We start from the raw sequence: 25,411 nt of genomic DNA, 5'->3' as shown, positions 1-25,411 counted from the left end.
TCAGTAGAGACTCGAGCGCCGTACTATTACTGCTATAGATGTTAGTAGGGTAGTACGCGAGCTCTGATTGGTCGGCTTGCTTGTCAGTCACAGTTACGTCACGTCGCTTTTAAGCAAAGCCGCGTCAAGATACCTCGCGCGCACTAAGCACTTCTTAAGTTGAAGAACTTAGAGGAAGTGTCACGCACATCATCCTCCACGCGACCACTGACTACATGGAACTTTTCTCGTCAAGTTTCCTTGGGAAGTGAACAGTTTTTAAACTTTCTCTGACCGCCCTCTCGGTCTCTGTTCAGTTGAATCCTCAATCTGTGTTTCTTTCAGTCCCGGTTGGTCAGTTGTATTTTACGGCGATGTCCGGCGAGCTGAGGCCACGACTGTGTGTGTTGGAGAAGGGCAACGACGGCTATGGCTTCCACCTGCACGGGGAGAAGAATAAAGCGGGTCAGTTCATCCGCCTGGTCGAGCCTGGGTCCCCGGCAGAGCTGTCTGGTGTAAAGGCTGGCGACAAACTTGTGTTCGTTAACGGGGAGAGTGTGGATGGGGAGAGCCACCAGCAGGTCGTGTCCAAGATACGAGCAGTAACGGGTAAGCTGGAGCTTATCGTCGTGGACCCCGAGACGGCTGAGTATCTCAAAAAACACAACCTGACCTGCAGGAAGGAGTTCGTCACTGAAGGACTGCCGACATTCGGTGACCAGCCGGACACCGCCGCACAGGAGAGGAACGGCACCGCCACGGAGTCCAGCCCTGTCCCTGTCTCCGTCCCCAAACTTGAGCCCGACCCTGAGCCCGTGCCTGTCCTAGCCCCTGCACGTGCCACCAACGGAGACATGGGCCTCGACACACTCAGCCTGAGTTCCAAGGTAAATCTAGATCACATATATCCATTAATATAGCCATTCTGTCCTGCATTTACCCTGCTGCGTCACAGGGGTTGCAGACTTTTGCCACCCTGATATACCACCACCCATCCCTGACCTTAGGCAGGTTTACTATCATAACTGTGCAACACACACAGACCTAATGAAGCTCATGTGGAATGTTTAAAGGGGCCTTTGACAGATTTATAGAGTAACCATGGAAACCACACACTAATGACACACTAATGTCCTTATGTTGACATTTATACATTTAAACTTATCTATCTATCTATCTATCTATCTATCTATCTATCTATCTATCTATATATATATATATATATATATATATATATATATATATATATATATAGTTTAAACAAACAGGATTGTTTATATGACAGCTAGGGACACTGAAAATAGATTCTCAGGAATAAATATTGTGATGGAAAAGCTATATAAAACCCTGACGACTCACTTTATCACGACATTAACCTATTATTATATCTGTATGATATCAAAATCTTCCAGTCTGTCAGCTAAGAGCCTAATATTAGTATCATGGCATAATGTTAAGTTGGGTTTTTATTTGTTATTTTTATTCGTTTGTTAAGTAAGTAGGAAAGCAATCTGCCAACTTTGAGTTTTTAACAAAACGCCGTCTCTGGAAGGTCTTCCACAGCGATGTCTAAAGTTTGTTTCAGGCAAAGGATGAATAATGTAAGACATGATGAATGGATATACATGACAAGGTTTTCTAAACTATTTTTCGTACACCAAAATAAGTGTGTTCGAGTGAAAGCAGTAAGCTTTACCACTAACACTACATGAGCTCCGTTTTTATTTTTAACTCCGGGTCTGACTCATGTTTGGCTTGTTAGACAGCCAGAGTTATATTCCTGTACTTACTTGTTAAAGGATCTATATATATGTACCTGTGTGGAAGCACAAAACAGCCAAATAATGATTGATGACAATGACGTGACTATGAATGTTTTGTTTTGTTTTCTTCTCCAGTGTCTCTACTTGTACATTTGGAGACACCAGCTCGTAGAAAGGTTTTAAGGACATTTAACAAGCTGGTGCTTGGTGGCTTAAGTGGTTAGCACTTTTGTCTCACACCTCACACCAAAAACTTGCATGTTTTTGGGGGGGTTCCTCCCCTAGTCCAGTGGTATGTGTTATGTGACATCTATAATGTGTGAGTGTGTGTGTGTGTGTGTGTGTGTGTGTGGGATGGGTTGACACCCTGTCCATGATGGCCCACGCCTTGTACCCTGAGTCACTTGGGATACACCCCAGGTTCTGTGACTCTGTGTACGATAAGCAATACAGAAAATGGATGGAAAACTATAAACTATTTAGTATTTTAATGTCGTAACAGTATCTGTGATGTCCATTCCTGGCAATCCAACTTCATGAGAAATTTCACCAAGGAGGTTTAATTATTATTATTATTATTATTATTATTATTGTTATTATTATTATTATTATTATTATTATTATTATTAATACAGTGTTTCAATGCCTTTTTAAATATTCTCAGAATGTAGGAATAAAACAAGACAAGGTCCCAAAGTGTTTTATTCCTCTTATACCAAAGCAGTTTGTCGATACTAACAATTATATTTCTTTTTTTAAAAAGAATTCATACTTTTTATCCATTTACAGTTGCATCTGTGATGCAGGTTGCTTCCTATTCTCACGCAGATCAGCTGTGAATGCAGCTTGTCGTGTTATCCTCTTCCTGAAAGCCTAAAGGAGCAGCTTTACCTCCACTTAAACTCAGGACTCTTTTTCCAAATACGTTAAACAAACCTCCCAGAAAAAAAAAATCAGCATATAACCTAATGTCCACTATACAGGTTTCTGTGTACTATAAAAAAATAAAAATAAAAAAAAAAGATTACTTCCAGTATATTACTCTAAGAATCTGTATTAATATAAAGCTCGGATTAATTGTCTGAGCAGAAATGAACTGGACGCCTTCAGACCAATCAGCATTGAGTAGCATGTTCGGTCAGGTGTGTCCAGAAGTTTAGCTTGGTAGCTTATGCCAAGATGACTAGATACAGACAGAACGCTTAGCATGCATTAAATAGATAAAGCTGCCAGATTCTGCCAACCTTTGGACCATTTTGTAAGGAATCTTCAGCGTGATAAGATGCACGTCATCCTCAAGATATCTGGTATTTGGTGGTAGACTGTTGAGCTTGTGCAAAGGGAGCAGAAAATATCTAAGATATGACTTTCCCACTGATTTATTTTATTTTTTTTTTCCCCCTGCTGTCTGAATCCACAATGCCTTTCGTTTTAAGTGTGCCCTGACATTTCTGAAGGATTAGCCGGAATTCCTTTCGATTCAGGACCTCGAGGGCTGACACAAAGCCCTTTTTAAGTTGACGTCTTATTGGAGACAACATCATGAGAAAGTTCGGTTACTCAAGCGAGAGTGAAACAAATCATATCGCCTTAACATTGTCAAAGCCATGCTCTTAAAGATTTTATAGCATGCTGTATGTATTTGTTCCAGTGACGGACGTGGCCAGTTAGGCTTTGTGGAAACCATTAGCCGTGTAGGACAAATAGAGCAGATTTTTATTGCTGCAGCAGCCAACATGGCACACGAACTCTCAAAGAGCTTCTAATATGCTAGGACATTTCAAAACCATCAGATAATACTGCCAATACAGCACAGCTGCAGGAAATGACACACTTTCAACTCGTATGATATTTACAACAATTTACATGAAGTCGAAAATGACAGTGCTGACCAGACAGAGACGGTGAGGCAATAATAATAATTAAAAAAAATCCCTAATACAAACACGGTGATTAATTTGTTCACATTAGGTTTATTATTTCTTCTTAACCAGTAGGATCAGATCTGGTTTTATCAAGATGCATTAGTGAGTGCCAGCTCTGCAGGATTTAATGAGCAGCCCTGGTTACTCTTTCACGAGATAGTTTAGTGATGTATCTGTCACTCTTCTTCTGACTAGAAGACAATCTTTAACCTTCGAGCCGTAGTGCAGAAGACTCTCGGTGTGTAACTGCACAAATTATTGCATTTGTTATGGGAGGTATAACAGCTTAGGTTGCAAAAAGTCTGCTATTTATTATTGTAATGAGCACAGTAGTGATAAAAGGGTCGCATGGTTCATATAAAAAGTCACTAGCTTCAGAGACAAGCAGATTTCATAATCGCGGGTTTTCCTGTGTGGATTAATACGATCAGCAATAAGACAAAGAATAGAAACCATGCTTCTTATTGATATTTCAAGAAAGAAAGTTTTCATTTAGTGTGTATGTTTAAACGCAGGGGACAGTAAAGTGATGGCCCAGGGGTATTATTAGGCTAGTCTAAGCTGATTATAAGGTACACAGCCATTAGCTAATAACTATTTAATGTTCATGCACATTATCGCTCCTACATCCCCGAAAGTTCAAACTAGGCTAAGCCACAAATTTTATCCGTCACTGTATATGCACATTTCATCCAAGCAATTACTGAAGTGTTTTTGAAGTCCTCATCATCCATGAATGACTCCTTTGTTGTTGGGTTTTCTCTCAAACTCTCGCATTTTATGCTTTTTTTTTTTTTTTTCTTGGATCATTGAGAAGTGAAGCCTGTGAATGGGTCATCCTCAGAGTGGCTGTCCATTTAACTCACACTAAGCTCCCTTTGTTTGAAGCCATCCCCAGTGGGGTGCTATTTGCAAACTGAGATGAGTTTTTGGTGTGGAACTTACACACACACACACACACACACACACACACACACACACGCAGTTTTGTGTCGTTCAGCCATTTTTTTCCCCGGACTGATTCACAGAACAATCTGGAATAATGTAATATTGTAAAAGTGTATGTTTCTGTATTATTATGTCTCTCAAGTTCTCTGTATGTTGATGAACCGAGTTTACGCAGCTGTCATTACTGCAATTGTTGTCTTTGCAGGCAGTTAGTTTGTATAAGAAGGTGTTGCTGAGTATGAAAAGAGAATGTGTCATGTGAGCAATTACAGAACACGAATGCCTAAGATCCTGGCATGGAAACTCCCCTGTGTGTTAATCGTTTAAGTCGTGTTGCTTTGAAGACGTAGAAAAGGTGGCGCTTGCTATAAAATCTGTTTAATTCCTCAGGCGGTTCCTTAGAAAGGGTTTAGCAGCAGTCTTAACTCTGGGTGGAGAGAAGTTGAAGTGACCTAGAGAATCTGTCGTGTAGTAGTTTCTGCAGCACTTTTGTATTGCTTTAAGTGGCTGATTTAAGACACTGAAATCCTTTAACAAATCATGAAACAAATTTAGACTGTTCAGTTTTGATTAAAACTAAATTTTGTCATAATAGTGCTCTGTGTGTGTGCGTGTGTGTAACTATGGGGTGATGCTCTTTACAGCACCCTGTGTTTTCCGATTTGCACACAGCTGAGGTGCTTATTGTTCTGGCCAATTGTAGTTTTTCTAACCAGTCAATTTGAGCGTGCATCAGATGCCGAAGTCTCGTCTAGATGTGAGGGAGGGAGAGAGAGAAGCACATTTAGAAAGAAAAAAAAAAACCACTTCCTGTAATACATGGTTAGTGTTTTCCTGCCAGTGAACTGTTTGTTTTCAAAGACAGAAAGAAACAGGGTGTCGCTCAAAAATTAATTTTTTCTTTTTCTTTTTCGGTCTTAGCATGTGACCTATAAACTTTCAAATTCTCCTTTTGAACCCACAACCATTGTGCCTTTTATTATAAAATCCATCAGCAAGCAATGAAAAGCTGCTTCTTTGCCTCCACTCCACCTTCAGCCTTCTTACATAAGCTACCAATTGAAGCAACACAGAGACAAGATCATGAGCGCTATGAGTGCGCTATAAAGTCATTAACCTTTGCTATGATGTTCCATAAGGATGGTGACAGAGAGCAGCGGTCACTCCATGATCTTTTGTGTCCACGCTGTTGAACAGGATTATTCCTGGAATGAATACGCATGTTAGAATTTCACACGATTAGGCAAAAACGTTTTCAGGGAGGTCATACTGTTTCTGAATTAAGCTAGTTGTTGATTTCTGAAGCTAGTCATGTGACGCCCCATGTTACTCAGTCATTTATCTTTCGGCTCTGTAGGCCAAACGTCTTTGTCAAAAAATTCTAATGAAACATCAGGGCGAGACCTGCACCGCGGTTAAAAAATAACCTTAGGAAATATGACGGAGATAAGATTTGAATGGATTGCATTCTGCTTTTAAGTGTAAATATAGTGCAGTTAGTGGTAACAGACTCCCAACCTCAAACCCACAGACCCCAAATCCCCTCGACACCCCTACCAAGCTACCCTCTTCAACATAACGAAGCTCACAGACGTATACAATCGTCTAGTGTCGCTTGATTGACAGGGGAGATGGAGTACGCCGTCCTTCCCACACCGAGAGCACGACCAGGCGTACATATATTAGTCTATTCCCTCACTTGAATTAAACTAGTTAATTAACCAGTCGGCCCGGCTGCAGGGGAAACACTACACAATGGGGGTTTTCTCCAAAACCAGGTGTGTTATACATGTGTAGAATTTGCTTTGAAGGTTCAGGTTTGTTATCTCTTGCGAGATGAATTTAAATAGAATAATGAAAGTGCTTCGTCAGACACCCGAGCAGCGGTTCGACTGGTTCTCGGTTGACACGGTGTCTGGATGTGGACAGGCGCTTACATATGGAAACTGTTGGGTGTTTCCTGTAGTGTTTTCTTAAAAATCCTCTTTTTAACTGACTCTGGTTGACATTAGTATGTTATTAGTTCACATGCCAAAGATTCTGAAAGAATAAAAACTAATGATATTTTTCTCATAATGATTGCCTGGATAATGGTTATTCTTTCAGGTTAACTTGGCTTGAACCCCTCCGAGGGAATCTTTCAAAGCGGCACGCCTTTTCATTGTGAAACTTCCACGGCAGGATCACAGGCTCAGGACAGACAATAGCCCTGTTTCTAAAGCCCATTATAAACCAGGCCTCTTCTCCTGAGCACTGGAGTAACATGGCCTACAGGATGTAAAAGGTCAACATGAGACTACGCAGGCTGTACAATTCTGTGTATTGTAAGAATAGGAATTTTGTTTATCTTATCAGTAACACACTGTTGCGTTAAGCTTCTGTCTTTGTAACAGGAAGGTTGAGGGATTTGACAGCAAGACGCTCAGTTACTAAGCCGTGTATTGGGTTTGAATTGTCCCTCATTTGTAGATCAGAAGAAATGAAATCAGATCTTTCATACTATTCAGTATGTCATGATGCATAAAATGTCTGGACTTGAATGCCTTCCTGCTTGTTTTCCTTTTTTTTCAGGTTTGTTACTGCTTTTGTTGCTACGGTAGAGCAGTGGGTGTAATGTGTTCAGGGAAGTGTGGGCAGTTCCCCAAAAGCAAAAAAAAACAACAAAAAAAAAACATGCCAGAACGGAAACGACACTTCAGTGACCCCGCCTCACGAGGACAAACACCACTTTCAAAACCCAAAATATCTGTGGCTTAAGTTCATCATCTGGGTGATAATAGTGCACTGCTCCTTGCTCAAGAAATCATTTCAATATCAAGTCTCTATGTAGTTTATCATTCCTTAAATTGTATTGCCCACAGGCAAATCTGATAAATTAGGGGGGGGGAAAGCAGATGCCTAGGAACCCAGGCCCTGTCCAACCCTCAGAGCAAGTGTGTGCTTGGTATAACGTTACACTCTGCCAACCTCTTCATTCCTTTATGACTTGGCAGCTCCACTCCCTAACATCAGCATACCAGAGCAAACACATGGCTAATTTATCACACCGCTATACCGGAGTCATTGCCCAGCTGGAGAGACCCAAAGATTTAAGCAGTGGAATATTTTTGGTAAAAGCTGCTTTATTTTTTACACAATCACGTGTAACTGACAATTCACGCCATTCAACCCAAGACATTTTTCTATGCTCACCTGTCCATCTTTGGAGCCTGCTTATCCTTTAACGATGAACACTGTCGAAAGCAGCTGTACAGGAATAGAAAATTTCATTTTCATTCAATTCAAATGAGTAAGCCACAAGCAGTGATGGCAACTCCCTGAGACGATATGAGGAAGAAACCTTGAGAGGAACTAGCCTCAAGCAGGAACCCGTCTTTATCTGGGTAAATCAGTTTTCGTTCTATCACTACACAATATAATCAAGTGTGACTGTGTAACCAGAAGCTCTCGATTATCTTACTTACATGAACACCAGCATCATTTCTGAGTTCATTCTAGTTTTAGTATAGTTCGTCGTAAAGTTTAGCTCTATGTCCTCGTCACCTATACTGCGTTTTTGTTCTGTGTAGCACCGCTGGTCCAGGAGGAACGTTGTTTCATAGCATCAGCCAAATATGGTTGAAGTGACAATAAAGCTTCTTTGACTTTAAAAGGAAGTTAAATTAAGCATTTTATTTGGAAGAAAAGAGGATCTTATCACATGCACCTTTTCTCGTGGGATCAGTCGTCCTCTCATGACAGTGAATGGACGTCACTTTCGTGCCATGCTCTGTTAGATCTGTCTCTTCAAACTAAACTGAAGAGACATTAATTATTAGGTAGATTGATGGAATTATTTGAATCTGTGAAGGCGTTGATACAGTATCTGGTCTGGTTTGTAAGTGAAACCGAATTATTTAGTGGACTTTAATACAGAACGGAAATACATTTACTTATGTATATTGTTTCTTGCTGTTGAACATTTGCATGCCGAACACCAGTAAGCTAACTTCCATGTCTTTTGACTTTTGTAAGTTTAAAAAAATTGTTAGGAAAGTGTTTTTGGCAATTACAGCTTACTACAGTGTACTGCAACAATACATCTACAGTAAAAAGTAATTAGCCGAATCGTGGTTCAGTTCTGGCCCATTCGTCTAGGCAAATTTATTACAGTCCTCAAAGATACAAAGGATCTGCTGATGAAATTACAATGTCAGAATCCTCCATAAATAAAGGAGATGGCTAGGCCATGTCGGCGCCTTTCATCTTCTTTATTAGAAACCAGTTTTGAATTATTTTGAGGTTGTTATCATGTTGAAATCCTCAGATTTGGTTGCTTGGCTTGTGAGATGTAATTATTATACATCCTGGTACATTAGTCCATACATGTTTCCTATGATGACGTGGAATGCTAACCTAACAAGCTGAAATGCATTTAATGGATCTGGTCTGAATGACATCTCTGTGCTTTTTGTTTAAGCAGCGGAGTTTGGTGTGCGATTTAAGAACGATGATGATGATGATGATGATGATTGACTGCAGTGCAATTCCTTGCTTATTGTTCTCTGTGTAACTGTCATTCTTGGTGCTTTCAGGTCATCCTGCAACTCTTTTTCAGTGACTCTTTGCTTCTCTCATACCTTCCTTATTAGACTGGGATCCTAATTATTAGACTGAGATCCTTATTATTAGACTGGTCCTTATTATTATTATTAGTAGTAGTAGTAGTATAATAATAATAATAATAATAATAATAATAATAATAATAATAATAATAATAATAATAATAATAATAATAAGTAGTAGCAGTAGTAGTATTAGTCTGAGAGCCTTATTATTAGTCTGAGATCCACATTATTAGACGGAGAGCCTTATTATTAGTCGGAGAGCCTTATTATTAGTCTGAGATCCACATTATTAGACGGAGAGCCTTATTATTAGACGGAGAGCCTTATTATTAGTCTGAGATCCACATTATTAGACGGAGAGCCTTATTATTAGACGGAGAGCCTTATTATTAGTCTGAGATCCACATTATTAGACGGAGAGCCTTATTATTAGACGGAGAGCCTTATTATTAGTCTGAGATCCACATTATTAGACGGAGAGCCTTATTATTAGACGGAGAGCCTTATTATTAGTCTGAGATCCACATTATTAGACGGAGAGCCTTATTATTAGTCTGAGATCCACATTATTAGACTGAGAGCCTTATTATTAGTCTGAGATCCACATTATTAGACGGAGAGCCTTATTATTAGTCTGAGATCCACATTATTAGATGGAGAGCCTTATTAGTCTGAGATCCACATTATTAGACTGAGAGCCTTATTATTAGTCTGAGATCCACATTATTAGACTGAGCCTTATTATTAGACTGGTCCTTCTTATTATTATTATTAGTCTGAGATCCTTATTATTAGACTGATATCCTTATTATTAGTCTGAGATTCTCATTATTAGACTGAGAGCCTTATTATTAGTCTGAGATCCACATTATTAGACTGAGAGCCTTATTATTAGTCTGAGATCCACATTATTAGACGGAGAGCCTTATTATTAGTCTGAGATCCACATTATTAGACTGAGAGCCTTATTATTAGTCTGAGATCCACATTATTAGACGGAGAGCCTTATTATTAGTCTGAGATCCACATTATTAGATGGAGAGCCTTATTAGTCTGAGATCCACATTATTAGACTGAGAGCCTTATTATTAGACTGGTCCTTCTTATTATTATTAGTCTGAGATCCTTATTATTAGACTGATATCCTTATTATTAGTCTGAGATTCTCATTATTAGACTGAGAGCCTTATTATTAGTCTGAGATCCTTAATATTAGTCTGAGATCCTTATTAGTCTCCGATCCTCATTATTAGACTGAGATCCTCATTATTAGACTGAGATCCTCATTATTAGACTGAGATCCTCATTATTAGACTGAGATCCTCATTATTAGACTGAGATCCTCATTATTAGACTGAGATCCTCATTATTAGACTGAGATCCTCATTATTAGACTGAGATCCTTATTATTAGTCTGAGATCTTCATTATTAGACTGAGATCCTCGTTATTATTAGTCTGAGATCCTCATTATTAGACTGGGATCCTCATTATTATTAGTCTGAGATCCTCATTATTATTAGTCTGAGATCCTCATTATTAGACTGAGATCCTCATTATTAGACTGAGATCCTCATTATTAGACTGAGATCCTCATTATTAGACTGAGATCCTCATTATTAGACTGAGATCCTTATTATTAGTCTGAGATCTTCATTATTAGACTGAGATCCTCGTTATTATTAGTCTGAGATCCTCATTATTAGACTGGGATCCTCGTTATTATTAGTCTGAGATCCTCATTATTAGTCTGAGATCCTCATTATTAGACTGAGATCCTCATTATTAGACTGAGATCCTCATTATTAGACTGAGATCCTCATTATTAGACTGAGATCCTCATTATTAGACTGAGATCCTCATTATTAGACTGAGATCCTCATTATTAGTCTGAGATCCTCATTATTAGACTGAGATCCTCATTATTAGACTGAGATCCTTATTATTAGTCTGAGATCTTCATTATTAGACTGAGATCCTCGTTATTATTAGTCTGAGATCCTCATTATTAGACTGGGATCCTCATTATTATTAGACTGGGATCCTCATTATTATTAGACTGAGATCCTCATTATTATTAGACTGAGATCCTCATTATTATTAGACTGAGATCCTCATTATTAGTCTGAGAGGAATCCTCCTCTTCTGAGACGATTAGTTGTGAATTTTCCATCTCAAGATTCAAGAAGCTTTTATTGTGTTTAATTTAATTCATCTGGAGTTGTTTCTTTAATTTTACCCTGAAAAATCTGCCCAACCAGTGGCATTAATTTTTTTTTAAATAAATAATAACCCCAGGTCTATGAGAATATTATGTGCAGAATTTCTATTTATAACTTTATCGTATGTAATATATGTTAAATACACATTTATTTTTAATAATCTGTTCAAATATTTTGCATTTTTTAAATACCAGTGCCTAAATATTTACCATCATGTATTTGTTTAAAGAACAAACAAGAGCGAGGACAGGTTTAAGTGCTCAGTGGCTGTTATAAGAATATTACTCTACTCGCAAAGGTCTGTTTAAAAATATCATGAACTCTACTTTATTTTAGTCCTATTATTAGTAACTGCTTTATCCTGGCAGGGTCACAGTGGAATCGGAGCCAATCCCAGGAAAAACTGGACATAAGGCAGGAACACACCCTGGATGTGACACTATGGCTAGGCGCCATGCTCACACACACACACACACACACACACACACACACACACACACACACACACAATCGACACATCGACATGTCGGGGTTATTTTAACTCATGCATCTTCCAGCATGTTTTTTGGGAGGTGCAATGAAAGCAAAGAGCCAGGAGGAAACTCACATGGAGTCAAGAACATTCTGTGCTGCACCACCATGCTGCCATAAACTCTACACAAGAGATTATATTAGATACAATGCGTATGAGATATGTCTATGTATATGTACACTACATTGCCAAACGTTTTGGGACACCCCTCCAAATCATTGAATTCAGGGGTTGGACTCGGCCCCTTAGTTCCAGTGAAAGGAACTCTTAATGCTTCAGCATACCAAGACATTTCTGAACCCCTAAATTCAATGATTCGGAGTGATGTCCCAAAACTTTTGGCAATATAGTTTATATTTCAGCCAATATTACATAATACACATAGACCTAGTCGTACCTTTTTTATGTAAATAATTTATTTATTTTCCCCTCTCACAGTGAAGCAGTTTCTCTGTTTCATCACACAAGTTCATTTTGATGAAGTTTAACTTCCACTGCTTTCTGAGACGCGAGCTATTTCTCAACTTCACCAAATCAAGAGACCTTTTTGCAACAAACCCTGTAATATTACCTACCAGAAACATTTCTCAAAACAACTTCTTTCTACATCACGTAACAAAGGGCCACAGCGGTATTACCCTCCTGTTTGTGGCTTGCTCTGAGCAGCTAGATCCTGATCAGTAAGAATCTAATGCTCTTAACGTGACATATGGACCAGTGGATTAGCTGTGCTGAACGGTAGTGTGCAGAGTGGCCTCTCACTTCCTGCACATCCTTTCAAAAAGCTTGCGTAGCTTCCTGAGCAGCCACATCTAGTTTAGACATCTAGTTTAGACATCTAGTCAGGACTTTATCTGGGAGTTGAGATGCAAGTATATTAATCCCTCATAGAGGAAGTGGAGGTTGACAGAGCGGTACAAGAAAGCCAAGTAACAATCCAGGAAAATCATAGTGTAAATTTGTTTAAAAAAGTATAATTAAAAAAAAAATCAGTTGTCAATCTGTATTTTTGTACATTTGACTATTAAATATTTATTATTATTTTTTTCCCTCCCTCTGTTCTTCCTGAAGCAGATACACCGACATCCGCTGCAGGACAGGAGAGATTAGTAATCTTGTTTAAGCCTAAACACCACCACCCACACTAACCCTGTTTTGCTGTGAGCACGCACGCACACACACACACACACACACACACACTTCAGACCAGTTCCCTATCCACTGTGAAGAGAAAGTAGCTTTCTGGATCAGATGTACTGTCCTGATAGGCACTGTGTAGGTCCAGCTTTGTTCCAGGAAACTCATCAGAGATTAGCATTATGCTATTTGAATATCCGTGATGGTTACTGCTTAAATGAAAGCGTCCATGCCAAATACACACCCTAAAATAGTTTTTAAGTAATCGTGTTATAAGTGCCTAGGATTAACCTTCTGTAAACAAATGAGCAAACACACTCAGCCGCTTTTGGATAATTATACTGATTAATCCCATTCAAGCATGGGGGATTTGCACTATGGACATTAGCTAACTGACTTTGTTAGGGAATATTATCTAATGTTAGCTAGCTAGCCTTGGTTGAGGATAATTCTCTCTATATGTGAGAATGTTCTCTGATAATTATTGGATGTCTAACTTTGGAGATATTTATAGGTAGATAGTTGTGCCTGGGATTTTATCTGACTTTGTTTGGGTTAAACATTTACAACTAACTATTATTCGAATCTTTTACTAAGGTAGGATTTTGTGCACGTAAGCTAAAGCTAAAGGTTTTCAGACATTATCAATCGAACAAATTAAGTATATATTTATTTCCCTGATTTCATTCATTCACCACAAGATCAACATCGACTTGGAAATATCAATGATCATGAGAGAAAGGTCGTTCTTTTCTTTCCTGAGTGCAACATTTTTGGTTCACTTTCCCTGGGCTGGGTAAAACCTGGCTCATATATCACCCTCTGCATTGAAAAAGGAAGTATAAATGACGAGGCAGATTCATTAGTTCACACCAGAGCAGAACGCACGGGCAGAGGTCGCACTGAAAATATCCGATCTTTTCGATGGTATAGCTTATCTTTCTATGTTTTATGCGTTATATCCAGAGCAGATTAGAAACAGAGCAGCTGTATTTTTGCTATGTAAGTTTTTGCTTCTTGTCGTTTTATTGTGTCGTATTGCTTTGTGTAGTTTGGACTTCTTTGTGGCCACGTTGGAAATCTTTCACATTCACGGTGAAAGTGGATTTCTATCAGCTTAGGTGCTGTGTTTGTGTGTGTTTTTTAACAGTACAGGATGTTATGATATCATCATACGCTCTAATAATCTTTATTATTGTTTAATGAACTGAAGATTTACAGAGTGCTGGCTTTTTTCTGTGTTACGTAATCTTCAGTTAAATGTGTCTGCTATCTCATGTTCTCATTGTTTAGTGTACATCATGTATCTGCTTCATGGATCAGTCTTTTTTTTTTTTTTTGGTTCTAACTAAACAAACGTTTCTCAATTGTAGGAATCGAAGAATGAGCTTCGTCCCCGTCTCTGCCACATGAAGAAAGGCGCAACGGGTTATGGCTTCAACCTGCACAGTGACAAGTCCAAATCAGGCCAGTATATCAGGGCGGTGGATGAGGACTCTCCAGCTGAGAAATCTGGACTTCGACCCCAAGATAAAGTAGTGCAGGTACAATGCTCCCAACCCCTCCTAACAGCTCTGTAACACACCGGAGCTCTGACCCTTTTGGACACACACACACAAACACACTATCCTGTCTCACTTCAGCTTAAAAAAAAGAGGCTTGTGATTTAATCTAGCAGTCTAGACACCAGTGTTTGGTGGGAAGTAAAGTGCCAACGTTCCTGTTGAGAACACGAGAGTAGCAATTTGAAGCTTTATCATAACCGAACATTTATACCATGTTAAACAGTAGAGGCTCCGCTTTCTGTATCGCCTGTGAGGTACTACAGTGTGTGTGTGTGTGTGTGTGTGTAAATTAATCTCATTGTGCCCCGGAGCAGGAGTGGTCAGTGTAATTGCAGACTCTCTGGGAGTAGAAGGATTAGAGCGCGACTCAGCAGGGGTCAGATTGCACTGCTTTTGTTATCATGAAGAATGTTAGGATGAAGAAACCAGGCTCTGAATAATCCACTTAAAAACTTAAAAATGGCACTGAGGTGTCTAGGGAGAGACGGAAATCCCACAGCGTACCATGATGTGGAGATATAACCACATCAGAGAGCTCTCTTTTTATCCTTTGGTAATTCGTCTGAAATCTTACGAAATTTGTTGGGGGAATTTGATTAAAAAATGTATTTAACGTTTTAGAAATTAATTAAACATCTCAGACTAATAAAAAGTGGGAAAGTTTTAAATGCAGTGTTTTCACAGAAAAAGATCTTTTTCTGATTTCATGTTTAAGATATGATTTTGAATTAATTAATTAATTAATCTATTATTTATTTATTTACCTGCTCTGTATCAAATTTTTAAATTGATATTAGAATATAATGAAAAGGCACACACATCGGTTTTTACTTGGAGTAGGGATTAGGCCAGACTGCGAGCAAGCTGTGTGTTCAGTTTGGAATTTCTGATATCTTGAATGCCGCTGTCTTCCTGGATGATTTGTATTTTGTTTGTAATGCAGCTTATCATGTTACTCTGTAGGATAAAGTATTCGCAAACCTCGCTTGTGTTTTTCCAGGGCTTCTCGCCAGTGGTCAGTGACCTGGGGATTGTAAGAGCCTGTAGCCATCTGGCACATGGTCCAACTCTGGATCTGTGCCCTATTCCTAATGTGTGTATCTCTAACCGACCCCCTCCCCCTCGATCCCGATCACTCCAGTCTCACTCCTTTCTCTAAATGAAACAGGGTTTTCATCTTAGTGTGAATAATAGTTCAGCCTGTTTAACTAAAGACATTTGAATAGTTTATTTGTTAAGCCGTTTTGATGAATTCCTGCTCGGCACTGTAGTGTCAGGCTTCTCTACATCCTGTTACGGAAGGGATTTCCATCTTAAAGGCCCTTCTCGGTGCTACCAAGACGGAATAGTAATTTGAGCGTTGGCAATAGTTGAAGGAAGAAAAAGCTTTCACGCTCTCCAAATCGCGTTTTTCCACCGATGCCACTCCAGTCTAATGCTCCAAGAGTAGACGGATATGGAAATGTCAAGAACAAATGATAAATCTTGAGGTTTTTCTGACCTAGAAAACAAAACTGTGCACAGAGTCAACATGTCTGCATCTACTACCAAGACCTGCATTTAATCACTTATATATATATATATATATATATATATAACTGATTATATAATTTTGTTAAATTATATGTCTTGAACAAGAAGACGTTAAATTTCATGCTCACTAGATATTCAGATATTTTTCCATTTCATATTTATCAAACAGACAGAGAAGTCCGGGAAGCTTTCCGCCTGCACTGGAAATGCAGTCTCAGCATATTTTCAACTCCATGAATATTGATACTGTATCCTTGTACGAGTGAGTGTGTGTGTGTGTGTGAGAGGGAGTGTGAGTGTGTGTGTGTGTGTGTGTGGGTACAGAATATCCCATGTGAAGGCCGCAGGCTGTTGTTTGCCTGCTGCTCTTTAATAGCCTGGGAAATGGGAGGCTGGGATGGACATTCCAGAGAGCCCACTCCTCTGCCCTCATTCTCCCACATACACATTCCTCAGCACTGAGACAGAACCACAGTGTTTCCTCAGGTGTCTCCTCTCACACAGCGCTCTCTGCTGCCTCCATATCCATACAGCTGAAGTATACAGCATGTTCAGCCTCTCTTCATGCCCTTAAACTCTCTCTGTGTAGACCTCAAACCTGATTTGTGTTCAGCGATTTATGAAAATGCATCTTAATATTTCACTTGCTTTGCCTACCCTACATTTTTTTTAATCACCCAGGCTGCTCTTGAAATACGATTATAAATGTTAATATAAGCATTTCTTTTGGCATTTTTATGAGAAAATCAATTATTATCCGACATCCTCCACACACTGTACTTTGTTTTTCATACACAACAACCGTTTTTTTGCAACTTTATTCGTCTTCCATCTTCTGCCTCCATATTTCTGTATATCTGCTCTTCCTGACTATTCCGTCTCTCTGTGTGGTAAATCAGGTGAACGGATTGGTTGTTCAGGGCTTGCAGCACTCGGATGTAGTAGGTGCCATCAAGTCAGGAGGAGATGAGCTGCAGCTGCTGGTGGTGGATCCAGACACAGAAGCTTTCTTCAGGAGCTGCCAAGTTATTCCCTCTGAGGAACACCTTACAGGTAAACAGCTATAAAAGCCCTTAGGACTCTTTACTTATAGTGTCTGTGTGTGTCTGTGTGTGTGTGTGTCTGTGTGTGTGTGTGTGTGTGTGTGTGTGTGTCTGTGTCTGTGTGTGTGTGTGTCTGTGTGTGTGTGTGTCTGTGTGTCTGTGTGTGTGTCTGTGTGTGTGTGTGTGTCTGTGTGTGTGTCTGTGTGTGTGTCTGTGTGTGTGTCTGTGTGTGTGTCTGTGTGTGTGTCTGTGTGTGTGTGTGTCTGTGTCTGTGTGTGTCTGTGAGCAGATCATGAGCTTTCATTCTGGCATGTGATTTCAAAATTTTCTGCACATATACATATTTTCAGCCACTGAACCTTAAGCTTTAAGTGCTCACTGGCTGACATTTCCCTCACACACACACACACACACACACACACACACACACAGACAGTGTGAGCATGTTGCTGTTTAAACATTAACTCCCAGCCTCTATCTTGACATGAGAGTATTAGTCAAAGTCAACAATGTCCTTTCAGCAGGTCGTCTTGGAAACTGTGGCCATAGCAACAGCGTGGGCTCAAACCCTAAATATGTTTAACAGCAGAAGGAGGTTATAAAAGCACTCTAGTAGCTTTTTGGGTGTTTTCAGTTTCATGTGACCAGCTGTTAATATTCCACGTTCATAACTTTTTGGACTTTGCTCATTGACCCGTCAGTTAATAGTTGTCTACTCCGCGTTGTCATACACATGCTGATGTTTAACTTGGACGAAGTCACTCATTTATTCGCAGATGTTCTGTCCTGTACTATCGACCGTGTTCCATCATGGTCATAGGACAAAACGAATCTTATTTTTATAACAGGATGTCAACAGATGCATACAAAACTCTGATGTGGTTGGAAATGACATTTTATGGATTAAAGACTTGTATTCAGAATGTCTGTTACCTCTGTAGACTTTTGAGGCTAATCTTAAGCTGCGTGTGTTTTGATGTTGTGATTTCTTCTGCGAGTTAAATCATTTCAAAACAGTTAATGTTACACCTTGCATGTAAAGAGGATGATTGAGGATCTTTGGCATAGCACACTTTAATCTCGTGTTGGCTCATGTTGGATACCTGCTGTTAGAGAGGAGTCAAAGTGCAAATTTACACAAACTGTTTAAAAATATGCCATGGAAGAGGCAAAAATCTGTTTAAAAAAACATTTCCTGAAGTAGTAGAAGGAAGGGGTGGTGGTAGCTCAAGGCTCTGGGTCGTTGATCAGAAGATCAGGGTTCAAGCCCCAGCACCACCAAGGCCCCCAAGCCACCCTGCTCCAGGGGCCCTGTATCATTGCTGACCCTGCGCTCTGACCCCAAACCCTGTTGATGGGATATGTGAAGAAAGAATTTCACTGTGCAGTAATGTAAATGTGACAGACATCTTGAGTTAACTAGGAACTTGTGCATTTGGTATCAAAGCTAATTAAGGCTGAAGTTATGTTTATAGTAGCTGAAGTCTGAAGTCTTTCATTTAATTTAAGCACAGCCGGATTGTAAGGATGTAGCTCAAACAAATTTTTCCTAACATTCCAGCTTTGCACCTTACGACAATCTATTACTGACTGCATGTGTTCACTCTGAAGTGTACGTGTACTTAGATATAAGCAGTGACCGGGCAGCAGTCTTATCGGCTAACCTTATTCCTGTTTGTTCTTAGGCCCTCTTCCTGAACCTGCTGCCAGCGGAGATGCTGATGAAAAGGTAAAAACAATCTTTGTGTTAACTTGTGTTCAATGTGAATGGCACAGATTCAGTTTAAAGCCACGTGGCAAACTCGAGTCTGTATCGTTTCGTTTGGCCCACGTTAACTCGCATATACTAATATCGAAACAGCCGCTGTACATTTTCACGCTGTAATGGTGCTATCTAGAATTCACACTAGACCTGTGCAGTGCGAGTGCACTCTCCTCTCACAGCACTGAAACTCTGCTTCTAAACAGCACATTTATATTGTGATTGAAACGCATCACACCTTCATACACAAAGAAAGATGTTGATCTTTAGTGGGATGGAATGCAAACTATAACTATATCACCCAGTGTAGAGACCAAAAGAAATGTGATGGGAGAGACGGGTGACATGGCTGAGGACATGTATGTGTTTTTAATGTATAGACCCACGCGTGGTCTTCTCAAACACCTTTCTTAACATGGTTTAGTTTCTATATCTGGAAACCACACTGCTGTTCATGTGTACTAGTCCGGGCAGTTGCTTAAAGCGTTGTGTTCTTTTCCCGTAACTAAAACTAAAACTCATGCATGTAGTACAGTTTATACAAAGCAATATCAAACTCATGTTCCAGTAAAACAAAAATACAAGCACCTTTCACAGTATAGTCTTGTGAAATGGCTTAATGTAGCCTGAAATATTTTCCCTATATGCCATATAGGTTTAATTTAATTTAATTTAATTAATTTTTATTTTATTTTATCTTTGTGTATTATATTTTTATTCTTTTACCTTAGTGTTAATTGGCTCTGTTTTTATATCAGGGACACCCGTAAAAAGCATTTCACTGCATGTCATATTGTGTATATTTTGAAAGATATTTTTATATTAATAAATATATATATATATATATATATATATATATATATATATATATATATATATATATATATATATATATATATATATATATATATATATATAATACAAATGACTAGGTGTTGTTTTTCCCAGAATTCTTATTTTCTTTCAGAATCTAGATTATTGGCTGTATCTGGAGGTAATCAGTAGAATAGATAATACTCTGTTGAAAAAGGGGAATGGCTTTAGATTACAGCCTAATGGCTAAAAGATTACGGCTCTGGCAGAGTGTCATTGTGATATAGCCCTGCTCTGTGCTCTAATTTCTGTGCTGTGAGCTGAAGTGGGTGCGGCACTGAAGGAAAAAAAAAGAGAGAGAGAGAAAAGTTCAGGACAAAGTTTCCTGATTAAGCCAAGCTCTTAATTTGGTTACTGTTAAGGATCTCACTCTCTGTCGAGTGTCATAAAGCCCTCACTGATGCGCTGTAGTCATGCAATGTACTTTTATACTGTTCCTTCCTTGGACCACTTTTGATAGATACTGACCACTGCAGACCGGGAACACCCCACAAGAGCTGCAGTTTTGGAGATGCTCTGATCCAGTGGTCTAGCCATCACAATCTGGCCCTTCATCAAACTTGCTCAAATCCTTACACTTGCCCATTTTTCCTGCTTTTAACATCAACTTTGAGGACAAAATGTTCACTTGCTGCCTAATATATCCCACCCACTAACAGGTGCCATGATGAGATAATCAGTGTTATTCACTTCACCTCTCAGTGATCATAATGTTATGCCTGATTGATGTATAAAGCCTCACTTACTACTATAGCAGCAATCAGATTGATGGCTCGACCAGGTCGAAAAAATACTTTAATGTAAACACCGTACATCGATCTGATTGAGCTCGAACCTAATGAAATTTTGATTGGATGAAAGGGGTGGAATAATCTGGTAAGTAGGACAAAGTTAGTCATAACATATAAAGGAATATTTGAATAGGATCGCAACGTTTAGGATACATATAAACTGTACTTTCTGGAATCTGCAATCAGATTGAATTTGTTGGGATATTTTTAGGACATAATTAACCATGTAAACGCTTGAATCAGACTATTTTCTCAATCAAATCCAACAATACCTTGGGAAAAAAACATGCAGTGCAGTGGAGTGAACACGCCACCCGCTCTGTACAGCACACATAAACAAATATTTGAATCAGATTGCAGTGTTTAGGGTACGTACAGTATAAACAGAACTTTCGGACACTGCTGTCGGATTGAATTCGTCCGGATTGGTGGAAATGACCGCATGTAAACATACCCTGTGTGTGTGTGTGTGTGTGTGTGTGTGTGTGTTTTGTGGAACTTGTCTAATCACGCTCATGAGCTTCAGGGTGATTAGAGTGTATTTATATTAAAAGACATGAAGCGAAAGCAGAGTTCTTAGACACGAGGCTCCTCCTCAGTCACGCTCTTGTGGAGGAACGTCAGTCACTGTGAGTTATAGAGCTCTTCCTCCCAGAGAGGAGACGACATCCTGCAGGGTGGAGCAGCTCCCAGACTACAGTCTGTTAGTCCTGCAGCTTTCTGATGAAAAACACCACTGTGTCACTACAGTCTGTCTGTCTGTCTGTCTGTCTGTCTGTCTGTCTGTCTGTCTGTCTGTGTTTCTTACTTTGTCTGTCTGTCTGTCTGTCTGTGTTTCTTACTTTGTCTGTCTGTGTTTCTTACTTTCTTACTTTCTGTCTTTCTTGCTTTCTCTCTCTCTCTCTCTCTTCTTTAGTGACAGTTTCTGTCTGTCTGTGTTTGTCTGTCTCTCTCTCTCTCTCTCTCCTTTAGTGACAGTTTCTGTCTGTCTGTGTTTCTGTCTCTCTCTCTCTCTCTCTCTCTCTCTCTCTCTTCTTTAGTGACAGTTTCTGTCTGTCTGTGTTTGTGTGTCTCTCTCTCTCTCTCTCTCTCTCTCTCTCTCCCCTTTAGTGACAGTTTCTGTCTGTGTTTCTGTGTGTGTCTCTCTCTCTCTTCTTTAGTGACCCAGTTTCTTTCTTTTTTTCTTTCTCTCTGCCTCTTTCTGTCTCTGTGTCTCTCTCTCTGTCTCTTTCTGTCTGTGTCTCTCTCTCTCTCTCCTTTAGTGACAGTGTCTTTCTTTCTTTCTTTCTTTCTTTCTTTCTTTCTTTCTTTCTTTCTGTCTTTCTGTCTTTCTTTCTTTCTTTCTTTCTTTCTTTCTGTCTGTGTCTCTCTCTCTGTCTCTCTCTCTCTCTCTTCTTTAGTGACACGGTTTCTGTCTGTGTGTCTCTCTCTGTCTCTCTCTCTTCTTTAGTGACCCAGTTTCTTTCTTTCTTTCTTTCTTTCTTTCTTTCTTTCTTTCTTTCTTTCTTTCTCTCTTTCTCTCTTTCTCTCTCTCTCTCTTTCTCTCTCTCTCTTTCTCTCTTTCTCTCTCTTTCTCTCTTTCTCTCTCTTTCTTTCTTTCTTTCTTTCTCTCTCTCTCTTTGTCTGTCTGTCTTCCTTCCTGTCTTTCTTTCTGTTGGTCAGTCTTTGGTCAGTCTTTCCGAACCCCCCCCCCCGTATAATGCCGCTTTTCTAGTAACCCTAAACATCCTGGTACATGAACATGTCTTCAGTTAACATGGCATATTTTAGTGTCCTCTCTCTCTCTCTCTCTCTCTCTCTCTCTCTCTCTCTCTCAATGCACTTGCTGAAAGAATAGTTGAAGGTGCAGGGACTGGATTTTATTTGTACTTCCTCCACTTACTCATGAGACTGAAATGATTAACAGCATGCAGAATGTTACTGAAGCCCGCAGTGTTGCTTTGAAAAAAAGTTTGGTGAAAAGCCGCACCTGCACTGCAGCGCTGTGACGCTTGTAGACGTGTGCTACAGAAACCACAAGACTGTGGTGAAGTGAAGTGAAGTGAAGCAGCACAGCATCAGGAAGTTGTAGTCTTCACTCACTGACTGCCTTCTGAGCAGGAGTTTAGAACTCCATTCCACCTTTAATATCTCTCTAGTCACTTGTGTGTGTGTGTGTGTGTGTGTGTGTGTGTGTGTGTGTGTGTGTGTGTGTGTGTGTTGCTGATGCGTTCTGGGTGTGTATTTTAAACGCAGTGGAGCTCCCAGACTGGAAAATCAGTCTCAAGGCTGCTCCCTAGTGGACAGAAGGGAAGAGAAGGAGCCGATGGTCGAGGCATGGTCGAGACCTCACTACTCTTTACGATGTGTGAGATAAAAATGAGGAATGAAGGCGTGCGCTTCACCACAGATCAGTTTTCATGAAAATCACGCCCTTAATTGTTTTATTACGCGTCGATTTGCAGACGATTACACACGTTTATAACTTTTATCTCTATCTCCTTACTTTATAATGCATGTTGTGACACGTCCATATGACAGGTGAAGGCTTTTCTTAAAGAAACTTTCAATTCAATTCATTTGTATAGCGCTTTTAACAATGGGCGTTATCTCAAAGCAGCTTTACAGAAGTATAGAAACATAGAAAAAAATAACAAAGGTTAAAGTTACGTTACTATTTATCCCTCATGTGAGAGCCTGAGATGCCGGTTGTGAGGAAAAGTTCCCTCAGATCATATGAGGAAGAATCCTTGAGAGGATCCAGGCTCAGAAGGGAACCTCATCCTCATCCTCATTTGGGCTGGAACAAAAAAAATCTATATGAATCTATAGAATCAAAAAGAATCTAGTTTATAAGGAATGTATAAAAGGAAAATCAGGATAGAGAAGTCAAGAGAGATGTCCAGAGAATGCAAGAGTAACATGAGTGATGTTTTTTTGTGTTATTAGCTCTGAGAAAGCAGTGAGAGCGGTTAAATAAATCATTGTGGTAGAAGAGAAATGAAACACTCCACTACATGAAGCATGCTGTTATAAGAAATAATCGGACATTTTTGACGTTCCTTTTTTAGTCAACACCATTCAACCGATCATGGATGAGAATTCAACGACGTGGTTTAACTGAAATTTAAAGAGGACTTTGTACTGACTGACTGTCACGTGACGATGTGTTTGGTGGTGTACGTGACAGCAGTTGGATGTGTTGTGTTCAGTGGAGCTGGACCAGTGTTCAGTGGTGTGATGGTCAGTATGAGACATGCTTTGACTTTGCTGTGCAGGTGAAGGAGGAAGAAGTTCAGGAAGCCAAGCCGGCGTCAGAGAGTCCCACGCCATCCAACGCTTCCTCCACTGCATCCATCCCTGCTGAGACGGCCAGCAGTCCCTCAGTACAGGTCAGTGCAACTGCATACACCATACACACACCACATAATCATCAGCATCATCATCATCACAAACATAATCATCATCACCATCATCACCATCATCACTATCACCATCATCATTTCATCATTTTCACCATCATCTTCACCATCATCACTAACACCATCATCACCATCATCAGCATCATTTCATCATCACCATTATCACAATTATCATCTTCACCATTATCACCATCACTATCAGCATCATCACCATCATCACCATCACTATTACCATCATCGTAATCATCACCATTATTTTCATCTTCACCATCATCGTCATCATCTTCACCATTATAACCATCACCATCATCTTCCCCACCATTATCACCATCATCTTCAGCATTATCTTCACCACCATCAACTTCACCACCATTATAATCATTTTCACCATAATCATCATCTTCACCATCATTGCTATCATACTCACCATCATCACAAACATCGCAAACACCACTATCATCATCATCATCATCATCATCACCACCACCACAGAGTACAGTTTGTTGTAAATGTTGTGTGTTGGATCCGTCCACATTACATCACTCGGTCCATCATGTGACACTAACCCTGATGCGTGTGACAGGAGAAGGCAGGAGAGAAAGCCGCAGAGCCGGCGGTGGAGAAGAGCGCGAGTCCGAGCGCAGCCGCATCGCTGGACCTGAACATTTCCCTGCAGCAGGCTAAAGAGCGCGCGCACCAGAAACGCTCCAACAAAAGAGCGCCACCTATGGACTGGAGCAAGAGAAGCGAGGTGTTCAGCAACCTCTAAAGCAGATGATTTCTCCATCACAAGCACGCCTCTTTTTACGTCCTTTATTTATAAAGTTCACACGTTCGTCTCGCTCATGAGGAACGCTCCTCTGATTTATATAGACCACTGTTTAAGCAGGAGGGATGCAGGAAAGAGGAAAATCACATTTTAGATATAATTGCTGGAATGTTTTTTTTGTTTCGTTTTGTTTTTTTTGGAGGGGGGGTCCGTAATTTCTGTTAGTCTCAATCACACACACACACACACACACACACACACACACACACACACCCCTCAGATGAGCATTTAAAGCCAGTGTTATTTTGTCACTTGTGTTTTATTGACCTTTCTAGGCATTTTATTGAACTATGATAGAAATCCAGTTTGTGATTTGATTGATGACTTTATTATGTACAGTGTAGATGTAATTAATGCACAATTCTTTTCCTGTTCACGCTGATCACACGGGTGTGTATTAGCACCTCTGACGCTTCGTTATACTGTACCTTTATTAATTCCAGTTCAGAGCGACGCTGTGCGGTGTGAAAGCTTCGTCTCTCGGCCAGCTACTCAGAAAATC

General features: G+C 39.8%; 1 protein-coding gene across 1 annotated transcript; it reads left to right on the top strand.

Moving 5' to 3' along the window:
- Positions 1-123: 123 nt before the first annotated feature.
- nherf1a (NHERF family PDZ scaffold protein 1a) lies at positions 124-25,411 on the top strand. The gene is made up of 6 exons (XM_058406004.1): positions 124-866; positions 14,486-14,656; positions 17,110-17,263; positions 18,939-18,982; positions 23,937-24,050; positions 24,664-25,411. Exons 1-6 carry the CDS (start codon positions 354-356, stop codon positions 24,847-24,849), a joined length of 1,182 nt encoding a protein of 393 aa, XP_058261987.1. The 5' UTR covers positions 124-353; the 3' UTR covers positions 24,850-25,411.

The sequence above is a fragment of the Hemibagrus wyckioides genome, linkage group LG13 (assembly GCF_019097595.1).
Source record: "Hemibagrus wyckioides isolate EC202008001 linkage group LG13, SWU_Hwy_1.0, whole genome shotgun sequence".
Lineage (NCBI taxonomy): Eukaryota > Metazoa > Chordata > Actinopteri > Siluriformes > Bagridae > Hemibagrus > Hemibagrus wyckioides.
The sequence above is the reverse complement of the archived record's forward strand: the minus strand, read 5'-3'. Positions and strand labels throughout refer to the sequence as shown.

Excerpts from the sequence above, each read along its gene's own strand:
- nherf1a (XM_058406004.1), top strand. The coding sequence starts at position 354 with ATGTCCGGCGAGCTGAGGCCACGACTGTGTGTGTTGGAGAAGGGCAAC. Across the intron at positions 14,657-17,109 it reads CCCAAGATAAAGTAGTGCAG|GTGAACGGATTGGTTGTTCA; the intron begins GTACAATGCTCC and ends GTGGTAAATCAG. Across the intron at positions 24,051-24,663 it reads CCAGCAGTCCCTCAGTACAG|GAGAAGGCAGGAGAGAAAGC; the intron begins GTCAGTGCAACT and ends TGCGTGTGACAG.